General features: G+C 53.6%; 1 protein-coding gene across 2 annotated transcripts in view; it reads right to left on the bottom strand.

The window, feature by feature from the left end:
• Positions 1-17,018, bottom strand: part of OTOF (otoferlin) — a 91,797-nt gene that overhangs the window by 53,687 nt on the left and 21,092 nt on the right. For both annotated transcript variants that reach the window (XM_060309200.1, XM_030858191.2), the window contains exons 3-4: positions 9,169-9,257; positions 1,514-1,613 (exon numbers count right to left, since the gene is read on the bottom strand). In XM_060309200.1, the coding sequence (XP_060165183.1) occupies positions 1,514-1,613; positions 9,169-9,257 (189 nt within the window). The remainder of the gene's footprint in view (positions 1-1,513; positions 1,614-9,168; positions 9,258-17,018) is intronic.

Genomic DNA, 17,018 nt, shown 5'->3' with positions numbered 1-17,018 from the left:
TGATCTGTCTGAAATCAGCTGACTTCCCCTCGCTCCTGATGCTCTCTGCGGATTTGATGACATGAGCTGAGAACGTCCTTCAGGAGAGGAGCCCAGGCCCTGGACACCCTCAAAGGCGTGAGGTCAGCACTCCTTCCTGCTCACCTGACACCCACCCTCCTAATCTGGAGAGGATGGGAGCTCGAGGTCACCATGGGGTTTTCTCTGTGTCCTTGCTCTCCACAGAGCAAGAAGCCTCCTCTTAGCTCTAGCTTCTCCCCAGTGCACAGGGAAGAGTCAGCCTAGTCCCTTCCTCAGCCCGTGTGGATGCTAGGAAATCTTCTAGACATGCTTTCCCTTCCTCCAGGTCAGGAGCTGGCTGGCTCCAGCGACCCCCACAGGCAGCCTGCACTAGGCATGTGGTCCTCTGAATGCCCAGGCTTCGATTTCCCCAGGGAAGAAGCGTCTTGAGCCACCAAAGCACCGTGGGAGTTTCTCCCCCACCCTTGGCGCTCCTCAGAGAGGGTTCCTCCCATTCTGGCTCTCTGTGGCTGCAGTCCTGCTTCTGAGGCTATTCTGCTGGCTACCACATAGGGTCATATGCGGCACCAGGGCTGGAGAACCATGGTACAGCCCCATTTTACATATGGATAAACTGAGGCCAGGAAATAATAGCTACTGATCTTACTTTATATATTTATTGAGCACTTACTATATGCTTAACTGTTCCGACGCTTTCTGTGCATTCCCGTTTAATCCTCAGAGCAGTCCTGGGAAGTCGATACTGTAATTTTGCTCACTTTGCAGATGGTATGCAGCCAGCCCACAGGTAGTGAGTGGCCTAATGAATGTTCCTCCCCAAGGGCTGTGTTCCTCACCACTAGGCTCAACTGCCCAGTGGTGGGCATCAATGAGCTCATGGGGACAGATGCGTCAGAGCAGAGCCTGGGGTCTGGGCGTCCAGAATGGTTTATTTCCTTCCTTTGTTTGAACATGTATTAAGTGCCTACAGACTGCGTCATTAGTACACGTGTGTTCCTGTTGGAAGTGCTGGGATGGGATGTGACAGATGAAGTAGAAAGAAGGTCCCTGCCCTCACAGAAAGGCTAGTCTTAGACGCCAAGGCAGGCATGCAGAGTGAAGGTCATGCCCAGGAGTGGCCAGCAGGGCTCAGACTGGCTTTCAGATGATGAGAGACACGTCTTTAGTGATTCCTGAGCTGGGTCCAGATGGAAGGGCCCCTGGGGAGAGAAGGGAGGGCATCCCCCCCCAACCCCGTCGCCTTCTCTTGTACTCTCACGGCAGGAAGGACTGAAGTGTCCACCTTGGGGCCCTGTCACGCCCCAAGGGCTCTGGCCATGGCTGCCAGGCTGAGGGGCTCCAGCACAGTCTGACCTGAGTCTCCTCCTCCCACCTCACCTCCCCGCCCACAAGGAGTGCTCCCCAGGCCACGCTATGTGCAGGGGCAGGGAGGCCAGCAGGCCCCCAGGTGACCCGTAATAGGCAGGTCCAGGGACTCTCTGGGCGCCCTCACCTGGATGATCGCGTTGTTGTCGTCAATCAGCATGTCGGTCACCTCCACGTGCTTCTCCTCCACCACCTTCTGCAGCACCATGCGGAAGGTCCCGATCAGCCTGTGAATGGCAGAGGGGGCGTGGTCTTCATGGTTTCACATGAAGAGGCCAGAAAGAGGAGCAAGGCTGACACCCCGAGAGGCTGTGACTGGCTGGCAAGGGGACGAGAGGGCTGGCTCAGGCTCCAGGCTGGGGTTGGAGAAGGTGGCCCAGGAGCTGGGGCTGGTCAGGGTGGCATGTCCAGGAGGGTCTGTGACCCCCAACAACTGTGTGTAGTTGTACGTATGACGGCCATTTCCCTGGGAGAGCTTGAGGGCAGTGAGTACCTGGGGGGATGTCCACAGACAGTGTGTGCTGGCGGAGCCCTGTGCTCCTTGGGTACAGGCGATTGGGGTTGCTGAGCCCCTGAGGAGCAGCTTCCAGATGCCCAGCACGGAGGCTGTGGGGAAGGACCAGAGGCTCCTGGACACACAGATAGCTCTTCCCCCTTCCACCTCCCTAATCACTACCAAGGTCTCTACTCCTCACCGGCACCACTGGCTCGTTCGTCCTCTGTTGAGTCAGTAGTGATGCCCACACACACCTGCATTCTGCAAGCTCCTTGGGGCAAGAACCCATCTGACTGTGGGATTCCCATCCACCCAGCTGCCTAGAGGGGATCAGCAGGGCAGTGTTGCGATGAGCACAGACCTGGAGTCGGAGAGACGGGATTGGAAACCCAGCTCGGACGCTTACTAGAGGGTTACCTGCTTCCTGGGCAGCTGACCTGGGCTCTCAGTCCCAGATTTCTCCTAAGATGAGCTAATAAACCCTGCTTCACAGAGTTGCTGTTTAGAGAACTAACAGAGATCCTCTGTGCCAAGTTCTTAGCAGAGCGCCTAGTACATAGTCAGCACTCCAGGAGCTGTCTGGTCGCTATCAAGGGGGTGACGTTATAGCGTGAGCCTTTCCAGGGAAGCAGATGTTTCCTATTTCCAGACTCTATTTGATATTTCTGGCTCACAGGAGATCTCAAAATCTACTGGCTGAATTAATGAACAACAGTGGGGGGGCCCCATAAATGCTGACTGAGTTAACCTGCATGCCATTTCATCCCATGGTTTGAAGGTTATTGCTCTAGGAGAGAACAGGTACTCAGAGAGATGTTCTCACACGGTGATTCCACGTGGGGTAGATTAAAACATACACACCACTTCTGGTTGAAGGGACAAAAGCAGAGGGGGGCATTCACAGGGTGTGAGACAGGAGGGGACCTTGGGATCATCTGGTGCTGCCCTTGGCTTATAGAAAGCAGGAAGGGATGCAGTTAATTTAATGGCCACTCCGGATGAGGTGAGGTAGCAGGTGGGTTCTGACTTTACCGGACATGTCTGATGTCTGCATCCTCCTGAGGGCCATGGGGGGAGACACTGTTTTAAAAAAGCCTCCCGTCTGTGTGAGGGGAGAAAGTGCTGGGAGCAGCCACAGTGAATGAATGCTTCTCTCCGGGGTTCAGAGCTCCGTCTGTCAGCTCGCCCCATCCTCCCTATGGGTGAAACTGTTCATACCATCCCTCCACTCTAAAGCCTACCTTGGCTTCCAGGCTCTTCTCAGACTAGCCCCTTGGAAGCTGCCTCCCCCGCTGCATCCTGCCCTCTCCCCAGCCTGGGCTGAAGTGACGGGCTGGGGTCAGGAGACCTAGAGCCGCTGCCCCTGGGTCTCAACTTTGTCTTTATAAAATGAGGGTGGTGGGCTCTTAGCTTCTGTCCTGTGTAGCCCTTCTAACAGTAGACTCTAGGCATGAATGTATATACTGGCTTTTTTGCAGCCTCATCTCTTTAGGGTCTAAATCTGTGTTTCTAAACTTCAGCATGAACAGAATCATTGGGAGGACCTGCTAAATCACAGATGACTGGGACCCCCCCCCCACCACTGTGCTGGTAACTGTTAACAACTGGCCGGGGGAGGGGAAGGGCAATCCTGACCTGCAGTTTTTGCTCATTTCCATGGTGTAAATACCCCCACCAAGGCCAATTTCAAGCTCCCGATGTGAAGCCACTGAGCACCGAGTTGGGAGAGATGTGTACCGTCTGCTCTTGGGAGCCGGCCCCGCCCCAGGGGGTCTGACTCAGCAGGCGAGGTGGGGCCCCAGAATGGCTATTTCTGACAAGTGTCCGGGTGATGCTTACGATGGTGCTCAGGGAGCACACTTTGAGAATCCCTGTTCTACCACTGCCCCTTGCTGACTTGAACTCCAGGCCCTTTTAGCTCCACTAGGGCCTGTTGAGCACCTGCTGAGCGCTGGGTACGCAGGCACAACTTTCCCTAGAAGACACCCAGGGATCAGTAGAGATGCTGCAGTGTGACAAGACACCCCCAGGGGGCAGGATGGAGCTATTCCCCCACAAGTGCTCAGAGAAAGCTCTGGCACCTTCCAGGCTTCACCAAGTTCTCAGACCTTTAGACTTGCGAGGGACCTAAGAGGAAAAGCTTGTCCAGCATTCCGTCAAGGAGAAGTCCCTTAGTATAGCTGATTCACTTTGTTATAAAGCAGAAACTAACACACCATTGTAAAGCAATTATACTGCAATAAAGATGTTAAATTAAAAAAAAAAAAAAAAAAAGGAGAAGTCCCTTAAACCTCCTCCCTGACACACACTCCCAGATCCTGCTAGACGCCCGGTGACGGGGACCTCACTACACCCCGGCTGCTCTCACTGCTCACCCATCCTCCTCTGCTTCAATCACACAGTAAGCTGAGATCCGCCTTCTGGCAAATTCCCCTCTCCTCATGCCCTGGTCCAAGCCCTGTTCACACACAGACTAAATGCCATCCCTAATGGGAGGCCATGTAGACAGCAGAAAGAGCCTGGGCTCTGGAATCAGACAGAGGTGGGTTTGCCCAGCAGGGTCTAAGAGGGTTTCTACCACCTGGCAGCTGTGTGACTTGGGCTTGTTCTCCAACCTCTCTGAGCCTTGCTGTTTTTCCACCTCCCCAACGGAGGTGATACCACTTGCTTCACTGGGTGGTGGTGAGTACGCTCAAATGAAAGTCCTCTAATACCGCCACACTCAGATGTCACATGTCACAGTGGGGCATGGGGTGGGGCGGTGTTTGCCGTCTGGAGGGCCCATACACACTGGTCTCCTGCACAGGGTGGGCTCTGGGGGCAGATGTGCAGCCTCACAGAGCCAGAGCAAGCCTGCGGCCCAGAAGATGTGGCTGGGATCCTGGGAGCTAGCAAGGCCAGAGGACTGAATTCACCATACCCACAGAGGGTGGCTTGTGGGGCTTTAACTCTTAATAGTTACCCGCTGCTTCCCCCAAACAAAAATAAAAAATAGTGTTCTTTGCAATGGACAATGGATGTGATCTCAGTCTCATGTTAAGGATAAAGAGACACATCCATCACCAGAGGAGTGGATAAAGAAGATGTGGTACATCTATACAATGGAATATTACTCAGCCATGAAAAGGACAAAATAATGCCATCTGCAGCAACATGGATGGACCTAGAGATTGTCATACTGCGTGAAGTAAGTCAGACACAGAAGGACAGATATCACATGATATCGCTTACATGTGGAATCTAAAAAAAAATGGGTACAAATGAACTTATTTACAAAAGAGAAGTAGAGTCATGGATGTAGAAAACAAACTTATGGTTACCAGGGGATAAGGTGGGGGAAGGGATAAATTGGCGGATTGGGACTGACATATACACACTACTATGTATAAAGTATATAACGAATAAGAACCTACTGTATGGCACAGGGAACTCTACTCAGTACTCTGTAGTGGCTTATATGGGAAAAGAATCTAAGAAAAAAAAAAAGAGTGGCTATATGTATATATATAAAACTTACTCACTTTGCTGTACACCTGAAACTAACACAACATTGTAAATCAATTGTACTCCAATAAAAACTTTAAAAAAATAAAGAAAAACATTTTTATAAAACTTTACCCTTTTTGCACATCTGTAACGTACCGTCTAAGCAAAACCAGGGTGCTAGCTATGAGAACACAACTTCAAAACAAGTGCCCGCCTGCTGCTTCCAACAGAGCGTTGCCCCTCAACCCCCTGCCATGGATGTTCTCTGGGGAAGGAGCTGGTGCAGGAAGGGAAGCCTTGGGTCTGGCCTGCCTGGTGACCCCGGAGACCACCTCCTGCCCTGATCCCAGCTGCCCTTTGTCCAGCCTGGCTGGAAGCTCAGTGGGCCAGCGTGGAGGAGCTGCCTGGGAGGTGGGCCCTCCAGATGGCAACCCCCGATTCTGGAGGCTGGGCTGGCCCCCACGGAGTGGCTGGGAAGGCTGAGCAGGGGCAGGATTCTCGGGTAGTTAGCCAGCAGCGAGGGGGGCCCACAGACTGACCACAGTAGAGTTGCAACCAGGCACCAGGGTCTGTCAATAATTCATTGCTTTCCCCTGGGAGCTGGTGTCAAGTGCCTGAGGCCTCACCAGGCCTCCACTGCTCTCCTGGCTCCTGAATTATTCAGGAGTCCCAGGAGACTGGTGCCTGGGTCAGACCAGCCCCCCTCCAGGGTTCTGGACAGGCAGAGAGGGTGGCACAACATCCTCTGGACCCAACACCACGTCCTCACAGGGAAGCCCAAGGCTCTTGTAAAAGGACCTCATTCAAGGTGGGCGGAGCAGACCTGGAGTCTCCTGGCCTGGGTGAGGGGTCAGCTTCTATGCTGCCCTCTGCTTCTAGAATAAGTCCCTTCCTCTGTGGTGGGTGGTGGTGGGATCAGGCCCACAGGTTCTAAATCTCACGCCAGCCTCCTTTACCTCAGTTTCCCCAAATGTACCAGTCATGTGACTGGGTTCCTGGAGAGCCCTGAGCTCTTCAGAGAAGAAGGGCCACTCGAATTCCTGTGCCCAGATCCTCCTACCCTGTACGCCCTCTCCTCCTGACATTTACTCATTCACTCATTCCACAAAGTAAGGGGGGCCCGCTGGGTGCCGGCCACTGTCCCGAGCAGCGGGTGTGGCTTTGCTGGTTGCCGTGCCCGGTGCAACCCCCAGAGGCTCCCCAGAGGCTCAGCTGCCCCATCAGAAGGAGCCTGGTAACTGAGCTGGGCCACGGTGGGGACAGAGGGCAAGCACTAGGTGGCCCTTTTCTTTGGCTCTGGGAAATAGAGCCCAGACTCCAGGGTGGGAGACTGAGGCCCACCTGACTCCAAGCACCTGCCCTCCCTTTCCGACCCCCTGAGCTGGACTGTGTCAGGTGGGCCCTGCGTTGTACACGAGACCACCAGTCCTCCCCACCCCAGCTCTGCAGCCAACAGTGCCCTGGACCTTCTCCAGGCTTCCAAGGAAACAGCAGGACCCACTTCCACCAGGTCCAGGCCTCCCCTTGTGGGGTTTCCTGCCTTTTCCTGGGTGGGGGCATGGAGGGCCGGGAGAGAGAAAGGAGAATCAGAGTAGGGACATCCCACTTCTGTCTCCTTCTTGCTGGTGTTTTAGAACGACTCATCGAAGCCTTATATTCCAGCATACTCACTGTTACAGTAGTTGATTCCCTAAACAATTTACCAGATACTTCTGATTTGTTTATAGCAAGAGTTTTGATGTTTTCAAGCATTTTAGGGATTGGTCCAGCAGCTTTCATTTAAATGGTTCAGCAATCTCTTCCACATCCTGGGTTTCCACCATCACTGTTCACATAGCCTGGTTTCTGGGAGTTTGAGGTTTAGGAAGGGGAGGAAGGAGACCAGCATCCTAGCCACCCCCCTACTGCCGTCTACCCCTGTGGCCTCAGCAACCTCTGCGAGGCTCACTTTCCCCATCTGTACAGCGAGGGTTGCCCTGGCTGAGCTCCGAGGCTCCCCGGTGCTCTGCTGTCTACTGTGGGTCCTGTTGGGATGCCTGGAGCTCTTCCCAGCCCTCAGCTTCCGATTCTGCTTCTTCCTCCACATCCACCTTGCTGTGTATGTGCCTGTTTCTCCTGTTCTCACAGGTTACCCCGTCTCTCATCCCAGGGAAGAAGGTCCTGTTTCATCTTGGGGGCCCCTGGTGGGGTGTCTCACCAACCTTTCTTGTGGGTGCCAGAGGCAGCTGCCTGAATGATGGGATGCCCCGATAGGCCTCTCTGCTGGTGGGCCTGGAATGCCCACATCCCATACCCAGCTGAGATCTCTCCGGCTCCCGATAAAAGCCACAGAATCCTTGGAGGTCACGTGGTTTGGCCCTTCCTGACTCCGAAATCCCCTCTACGGCATCATGGTCCACTCTGTGCTAACCCTCTCCCCGTGACAGCTCATTGGTTAGAGAGCTCTGGCCATCTTTCATCTGTCTGCTGTCTACCAGCAATGCAGCCCTGCCCTGATCCTGCTTCTAGGCACACATCTTTCCTCTTTCACATGGCAGAAAACCTTCTTAGGGGACAGACATGGTGCCCTAATCCCTCATCTTAGTATCTCCAATGACTAGCACAGTGTCTGCCTGGTATAGAGTGTTTCTCAGTGAATGTTTGATGAGCGACTGAAAGGATGGACCAAGGATGGATGGATGGATGAACATGTCTTCTGTGATTTTCTCCTCTAGGCTCTCATCCCCTTGTCATGAGGCAAGATTTAAAGTCCCTTCCCCCTGGCAACCACAAGGCAGTGCCTACTCGTGCTCTGTCCAAGCAGCATGGGGACAGTGGAACCCTTGCCCCTCACCTCTCCTGCTCTGCTGGCTCTCCTACTAACATGACCTAGGGTTAGGTCAGCTTTTCATTCATTTGAGGTCTTCTCCCACTGTTGAGTCATACTGAGCTCTCAGTGAATAAAACCCCCGCACCATTTCAGATGTGTCATGGTTCAGCCATGACCCCCTCTAGCTTGTATAAGAAAATTGGCTTTCGAATCCAAGACAGGAACTTACATGTACTATATTTAGCCACCATTCCAGACTGTTCAAATGATTCTGAATTTTGCTTGTCACCCAGAGAGAAGGATGGGAACTACTTTTGCTGAACCCCTGGTAGTGGTTCAGCAAAAGGAGGTAGATGGGCTCCACTGCAGATTGTAAGCTCCATGAAGGCGGGTACCTCGCCATCACAGTAGGCACTTAGTAAACATGGGGACTGAATGAATGAATGAACATCTATCTCATTTAATTCTCACAGCTTCCCTTTGAGGTAAGTACTTATCCTCTTTACACATGCAAACATTGAACTCAGAGAGGTCATGCAACCTGGGCAGAGTCACACAGTAGATGACTGAGCTGGGATCTGAGAGCAGGCTCTCCTGACTCCTAAACCACTGAACCAAACTGCCTCGGAGCTTCCAGTCCTCCACAGGTGTGACAAGTTCACTCTCAAGGCTACAGATAGATGGTCTGTTGGAGGGTATTATCACTTTCTCTGATGGGTAACTGTTGCCCAGCATTGTGTAAGGGGGAAAACTTGAGGAAGGGGACAGGAAGCTGTGCCGGGACTGGGGACAGAGAGAGTGAACGTGGCCAACAAGGATTGGGAGGGCTGGGAGACTCTGAGGACATGAGGGAGCCGGGGTTTGGGGGGGGTGGGTGGGGGCGGGTCTTTGAAGGTCAATCCAGGCCCCAGTGCGGGTCCCCTTTTAAACTCAAAGGAGGGGGCAGCCCGCCCCTCGGGGCCCCGCCTCTCGTGCCCCACCCCTCACTTACTTGTTGCTGAAGACTTTGCTGTAGTTGAAGATCTGAATCTCGAGCATCTCGTTGCTGTCGATGCTGCTGGCCACCTGCCACCGGAAGGTCTGGGGAGAGAGGAACAGCTGTGGCCTTGGGTGGAAATGACAGGGAGGGATGTGGGGAGTGGGAGGGAGACCCCTGGTAAGATAGCCCCTCACATCAGCCCAATGTTTCACAGGAATTGGAAGACCAGATGGAAACTGGGTGCCGGGGTAGAGCAATAAACCCTGCTGGACCTGACTTTGAATAACTGAAAATAACCAGAAAGCTCTGGGGTCTGCTCAAGATGCCGCTGAGAGATGCTCAACAAGGGGGATTTGACAGAGCAGGAGGGAGGCAGTGACTTTTTAAGTTTCATTTCTATCACCAAATTCAGAACGCACAAGAGGCTGGTCGTACATAATAACAACAGTAACAGTAATGCCAGCTGCCATTCGTGGGCCTGAACTTTCCATTACGTGGGTCTGAATGCTTTAGATGCGTTAATTCCTTTAGTCTTTACAACCACCCAAGAGGCTGGTGACATGGTCTCCGTTCTAGAGACAGAGGAACTAGGGTTCAGGGAAGTAACAGGACGCTGTTTTTAGTGGCCCAGCAGGTGCTGGGCGGGCTTCTGACGGCCCACCCGGCAAGCGTGCTGCTTCAGAGCAATTCTTCATTCTCCAGGGAGGACTTGGGGGCTGGGGGAGCACCGAGCCAACCTGGCAGATCACGGCCGAGTGTGGGCAGGGCCTGTCATGGCCTTCATGTCCCCTCTCTCTGGGGCTGGCCAAGGCCCAGGGAGGACCCTGACACCTCCACGGTCAGCTGGAGCGGGCAGGTGAGGGAGGAAGAAGCAGAGGAGGGAGGGGGGCCTGGGGTGGGGAGGGAGAGGGCTTTGAGAGGGGCATGGTGGCGGGGGGGGACTTTGGAGGCCTTGGACACAGAAGGAGGAAGGTGGGGAGGGGAGGCTGGGAGGCAGCCTGGCCGCCCACAGGCCCCATTAAGCTGCTCTGTTCCTGCCATCTGGAGGTCTCCAGCTCAGCAAGGGTATGGTTTTCTTAATGAAGTTGCCATTATCGGGCTGAAGGGAAATAAACTAGCATGCGAAGGGCGAACTCATTAGCCACCATGCAGAGGGAGGCGGGTCTGGGGGGGGCACCAAGATTTTGGTTTTCTTAGAACCAAGGGGAAGGGGGTGTTTGAGCCACATGAGGGTCTGTGCATGGGATTTTGGCACTTGAAGGAGGGAAGGAGTAGGAGAAAAAGGAGCTGTGGAAATGGCACAGTTAGAGGAGGGCGGTGTTGAAGAGTGACACAATTAGGTGAACACAAAGGAACCGGGAAACATTAAGTCCTTTCGAGGAAAAGGGGCCCAGAGAGGGAAGCGGCTTGCGGTCTCTTCTTGCCCATCGCCAGGCCCTGACTTGCCCGGTGGTTGGGGTGCAGTTTACTGGGTCACCAGGGCTGACAGGCTAAGAAGGCCACCGTCGTGGACCAGTTTGTTGAGCAGAGAGGAGGGGAGTCAGCAAGGGCTGGGAGGGGCACCTGGGGGGGCCCTGACTGGGGATGTGACTCCAGAGGAAGTCCCCCGGGGGCGCCCTTTCAGAAAGTTTTCAGCTGAGGGAGCACATTTAGCATTTCCAGGAAGAAGCCTCGGTGGAGCCCAGCCAACCCACAGAAGCGTGATAAACACGAAACTGTTGCTAATTTGTCAGTGAGCTTCGGGGTGGTTTGTTACGCAGCCCTAGATGACTGTGACAGTCCCCCGTGCTAGCTGTGCCTCTCTCTAGGAGTCAGCCGCATGTCAGGGCGGCCCGTCATCAGGGGCAGAGCTGGCTCCCTGCCCGGCCCTTGCCTCTCCACATACCAGCCGCCTCCCTTCCCGCTGTCCCCCGAACTCCTCGGAGAGCTTGCCTGTCCCACTCAGCAGTTCGGAGCCTGAGCAGAGCCGACAGGCCCAGTCTTGTCTCGTTTACTTGGGTCACCCTGCACCCAGCACAGGGCCTGCCACATGGTAGGCACTCAGCAAATCAGCCTCAGGTGGTTGCCTCGCCTGCAGTGCTGCTCCTTGCTGGCCTGAGGGCGAGGCCGACCTAACTGCCCTCTCCACAAGCTCCTCCTCCTCCGCAAAGCGAGGGTGACGTCACAGTACCGCTTCTTGGGGTTATCGCGAGGCTGGTAAAGCACTAGCACAGAATCCGGCGCAAGGAAGAGCCCGATCAACATGGCGCTTTATTGCAGTGAATTCTACTGCGTTGCTGTTATTTCCAGGAGCCGGGGCAAGGTCTGGCAGCCTTGGGGATGGACACTGCCGGGATTGCAGGGGGCTGCTGGGGACAGAGAGCCTCTCTCCAGCCTGAGGCAGCACCAGCATGATTCTCCTCCTGCAGCCACAGCAGCTGAGGGTTGTGTCTTCTGCCTCTGGAGATGCCCTGAAATCAGTGGCCTAGCAATCGGGCCAAGGGAGCCCGCACATCATCTAGGATCCCACCCCGTGTCGGCCTCCAAACATGCCAGGGGACTCAGGTAGTAGCCGAGCCAAAGATAGCTACTCAAGTTGTCATGAGCCAGCAAGCCCCACGCAGGAGCACACGTTTGCTGAGCACCTCCTGTGTTTGCTGGGCACTTCCTGTGTGTTGGGCTCTGCGTGGGGAGGCAGGGGGGTGTCTCCGGAGCTACTCTCTGGGTAGTACTGAAGACAGGCACAGACCTGAAATTGCAGGCTGGGAGAGGAACATTGACAGAGTAAGGTGGCAAGCATTAGGGGCAGAGGGAGGGAAGAGGACCTCTGTCCGAAGTGGGTCTCAGGAGCACCGGGAGTGTGGAGCTGTGACCCAGTTCACCAGCTCTAAGCTTTGCCGTGACCTGGCAGGTGCTGGCCGGGGTGGCGGAGTTCTGCATCCTATCAGCCCCAGCTATCTAGGACTCCACGGAAAGGTTTCCCTGATGCAGGCTGGAGAATGACCGGGGTTATCCTGGGCTTCATCAGCTGGGTTTGAAACCATCCTAAATCAGCAAGGCCATGTCCTTAAAGAGACAGCCCTCTAAATTTGGGGGGGAAAATTTTAGGATGTGTTGCAAAGCTTTAGGGTGCAATGGAAAGAGATTGTCTTGGGAAGTTAGAGACCCAAGACTCAAACTGGGTTTTTTCCTTTGTTCGTTCTTTCACTCAACAATATTTCCCTGAGCCCTGTGCTGGGTGCCAGGCCATTCATGAACCACACAGGTATGTTCCTGACAGCCCATGTCTTCCAGGTACAAGTGAAGTGGGAAGATGAGCTCTGACCCTCTACCGCCCAGGCTGATGACCTCTCCCTCCTCTGGGCTCCGAAGGCCCATAGTCCATCTTTCCTGTTCTGGGTCCATCTCCCCACTGGACTGAGCCCCTTGAGGGCAGGACTGAGCCCTGTCCGCTTTGCAAGTGGCCATAGGCTCTGGAATTAGACTGGGGTTCAAACCCTGATGCGCTACTCATTGCCTGGGGTGTTGCCCACCCAGTGCGTTGCAGTGAGTTATGAGGCTTGCGTAAGCTCTCAGCCCGTCCTGCCGTGTACCAAGCACTCAGTACCTCACAGCTGCCCTTATTCCTACAATTACTATTGTTATTCCGGCCTCTGCTGGGAGGTCTGGTCCACAAGAGCCTGGTTAAGGCCAAACCAAGCTGGCTTGGAGTAGGCTGGGTGTGGCCATGCCCCCACCCCACCACCAGGGGCCTCGGCTGGCTGCTGGCCTGGCACGAAGGCTGTCTCTCTCGTCTCTGTCTCTCTCTCTCTTTAGCTTCTCCATAGTTGTAGGTTAAATGCAGGATCTCAGGTTCCAGCCTCTGGGAAAGGAGATACCAGGTCCAGGCTCTGTTTCCACCATGGTTATGCAGAGCGCTGTCTTTCTGCCATGTCCACCCCCCACCGCCTCAGGTTCCTCCGCTGTGCCTGCAGCGGCCCCTCCCATCCTTGTCTGAGTAGAGGAGGGAGAGACGTTTGTTTTCATGTCTTTTATTTCATTTTCAGCCATGCAACATTTCTGTGAGGCAGACAGAGCAAGGAGTCTGACCCCATTTTTCAGAAGGGGAATCTGAGGCCTGGAGAGGTTGAGTGGCCAACCCAAGGGCACAGAGCTCATTAACAGCTCAATGGGGACTGTAGCCCAGGTCTCGTGACTCACAGGCCAATGTGCTTTGTACCTCACTGAGCTGGTTCCCAAAGGCCCCGGGCACAGTAAGGGTGAGAAAAGAGACTTGCTGGGAAGCTAGGAGACCTCTGGAGGTTTTGTAAGGGGCACCTAAGGTTTCTTTTCCAAGCTTATTCTGGAAACACTGACAGGCTGGTTCTTTCAGGAGCCAACCGGGAAAGTTTAGGACTTGTCCACCCGAGGCTGGGGAGACAGGTATAAGTACGGGTGCAGTTCCAGGCTGTCTTTGGAGAGTTCCCCGGGCCCTTCCTGAGCAGGAGGTGGGACGGTTGCCTCCACTGCTTTGTGGGGTGTACCCTGCTGACCAGTGGCAGCCAGGTTGCTAGCTGCTTCTTAGAAGGAGAAATGGAGACAGGGGTGTGGAGAGACCCCGGCAAGGCCTTGCAGGAGTGGCGGGGGTCAGGCCAAGCAGCTCTCTACTGCTGCATCCAGAGGGGCCTTAGTATCTAAGAACCCTGGCTTTGCCAGTTACAGCTGTCACCTTGGGAAGGATACGTAGTCTCTGAGCCCGAGTTTCATCGCTGTAGTTGCTGTGGAGACTGGATGGAGGAGGCCTTGCTCAGGACGCAGCATGGTGCTGCTGTGGGAATCTGCTGCCATTATCTTCCCACGGGGCTGCCCAGAGGGCAAGTGACAGGCAAGTCCGTGTCCCGTGGGAGGGCCTGAGCACTGCAGGTCACTTAGCATCCTTGCCCCATTCCACCAAGTGCCTGTGTGTGTATAAATTTCCCCGGGTGGGAGCTACTTCTCCCCGCCTCACGGCTGCTCTCCGATCCTGGCATGTGCTTTTGCCCATAACTCCCTGGCTTCCACCCCTTCCTGGTCTCTCTGCACTGACCCGGAGGCTCCCTGTGCCCAAGTTCCTGCAGGGATCCTTGTGTGTTGTTGCACCTGCCTCTCCCTCTGGGGCATCTCTACCTGGGCCTGGCACACACCAGGTCCTCAGAACGTGGTCCCGTGCTCGGGGCGGCAGGACTGACTCTCCCCCTGCCCCGTGCTGGGCGGCCCTGGGAAGAGGAAGGACACGGTGATTAACTTGGAATGTCATGTATACCCATGGCTCAGGTGTCCCAGGGTGCAGTTAATGGAAAAGAGTGACAGTGCCCTTATAAGGGGCATCAGGTTGCTCACGGGCTGGAGGTCTGGGTGGACATGTGCCCTGGGATACTTGGTGAGAAGCAGGGAGTCGATGCTGCACCTGGCTGACTGGGGGCAGCCGCCCAGGGAGGCAGGGCTGAGCGATTGAGCCAGGCGGCCTGCATCGTCACCCAGGCAGGCCCTCCAGCTCGGGGCCCTGACTGAGGAGGTGGTGCGGAGGGGAAGGAAAAGGCAGGTTGTGCGGTGGGGCTCATCTGAGGCTGAGACGCCAGGCTTAGTACCGCAATGGTTCCATCGTCACGACAATCTCTCATTTTGTTCACGGTTTTACAAAGAGACTTCATACCCATCGCCTGCCCCATCTGACAAGTGTGGTAGCTGAGGCTTAGGAACTGAGGCTGAACGTCATACAGCCAGGAGGCGGAGGAGGCAAGAACAGAACTCTCGCCGGGGAGGGTACGGCTTGGGGGCTGTGATGGTCAGTGGCGGCCTGAGCCCAGGTGAGAAGGTTGAGGCCTTGCTCCCCTGTGCCTACAGCTCTGGTCCTACGGACACAGCTGTACCGTGTGGGATGGGCCCAGAATGAGAAGACAGCAGTTCTCAGTGGCCGCTGGAGGCTGGTCAGCTAAATGGTAGCCTCAGAGGGAACAGGCTGTCATGAGGCCCTTTCCAGCCAGACAGAGCCAGACATGAGGGGCAAGGCCCAGGAAAGTTGGGGTAAGCTCTTCTGGGGTCAGCTGTGGCTTTGTGCCAAGATGGTGACTTAGGACTCTGCTGCCTCTCACCCCAAAGTCAACCCTGTAGGAACTACAGAAGCAAGAGGGGAATATGGATTCTAGGACGTAACAAACAAACATGCAAGCAGGTATGAGAAACCCGGGGGACCAAAGGCTGTGTGAGCTGGGGAGTGTGGCGGCGGCTCAGCTTGTGGGGGAGGGGTGAATGGAAGCAGCAGTGGGAGAACAGGTTGGAGGAAGTTCTGCTCTCATCACTCCCTGGCACCACCTTGGGGCAATGGTTGCCTGCTCCTTTACTGATAAAACTGTGACAAAAACCCTACTGGGATGAGGTTTAATAAAATAGATGCTGATAAACCAACTGCCTCATACTTTCTCTCATTGAACCCCCAGAGCTAGTTTGTTAAAATTCTCGACTGCTTTCTGTCAACCATGTCTCGCCTTTAAGGCTTAGAGATGAGACCCTGACTCTGTTTCTGTGGTGACTGGGCCCTCCTGGTGCCCTTCAGCCCCTAGAGGTTGACATAGCAGCCTTTGATGGTTGCTCAGTACTCATTACCAGACAGAGTAGCTGATACCAGGGGAGCTCAAACAGGGCAAAGTAAAGAGACTGGGAGAGTATCTCTCCTAAAAAAAAAAAAAAAAGACAACAGACTGAACTGTATACACCAACTGGAACAGGATCATTAGAACGAATGGACCATAAAACTATGTGTCAGCAAAATATAAAACAAGTTCAAGGAATCATAAGAAAAAAGAACAAATTAGTAAATTGGAAGATCAATTTGAAGAGCTCCCTCAGAAGACAGCAGCAAAGGATTAATCAACAAAAACCAGAAAGGTAAGAAATGGCAGCTAGAAGTAGTACTGACATCTGATCATAGGAGTTGCAGAGGCAAGAACAATATAAAAACTGAATGTCTGAAAAAAATAATGGAGATAGAATTTTCTATAATAAATGAAAGATGAAAGGCCTTAGATTTGAAAGAGCTCACAAAATAGTGCAAAAAAGGAAAGATCAGGAAACCCACAATTAGACACATTATAATAAAATTTAAGAATATCAAAGATAAAGGACTTATATTTGAAGTTGTGAAGGCAAGAACTTCGAGCTTAGAATTTTATAACTGATGAAACTCTCATTCAAATTTGAAGAAATAAGAAACACATTCTCAGATTTACAAAGCTTTAGAAGGATTGCTACATAAAAATCCAAATGAAAAATACTTTTGGGGCTTCCCTAGTGGCGCAGTGGTTGAGAATCTGCCTGCTAATGCAGGGGACACGGGTTCGAGTCCTGGTCTGGGAAGATCCCACATGCCGCGGAGCAACTAGGCCCGTGAGCCACAACTACTGAGCCTGCGCGTCTGGAACCTGTGCTCCGCAACAAGAGAGGCCGCGATAGTGAGAGGCCCGTGCACCGCGATGAAGAGTGGCCCCCACTTGCCACAACTAGAGAAAGCCCTTGCACGGAAACGAAGACCCAAGACAGCCAAAATATAAAATAAAATAAACAAATGTGGGGTTTAAAAAAAAAAAAAGAATTAAAAAAAAAAACTTTTGGAGGAGGTACTCAAATAAGAAGAAAAACAATTCCAAGAGATGCTTGAAGAGATATGAGAAATAAAGGTGATTAAGTATCTTGGAAAAGACTATTGTTGTCTTTAAAAAGAACAAAGAAGGCTAGGACAAATAAAGGAAAAAGGGAACACACCTTCATAAGAACCTAGAATTAAAATTCTAATCTAGTTAATATCAGCATGAGGATGTGGGCTGAGGTGGGGAAATCAAAGAGGCACAAGAGAGTATTAAGGTACTTGT

Source organism: Globicephala melas, chromosome 12 (assembly GCF_963455315.2).
Source record: "Globicephala melas chromosome 12, mGloMel1.2, whole genome shotgun sequence".
Taxonomy (NCBI): domain Eukaryota; kingdom Metazoa; phylum Chordata; class Mammalia; order Artiodactyla; family Delphinidae; genus Globicephala; species Globicephala melas.
The sequence above is the reverse complement of the archived record's forward strand: the minus strand, read 5'-3'. Positions and strand labels throughout refer to the sequence as shown.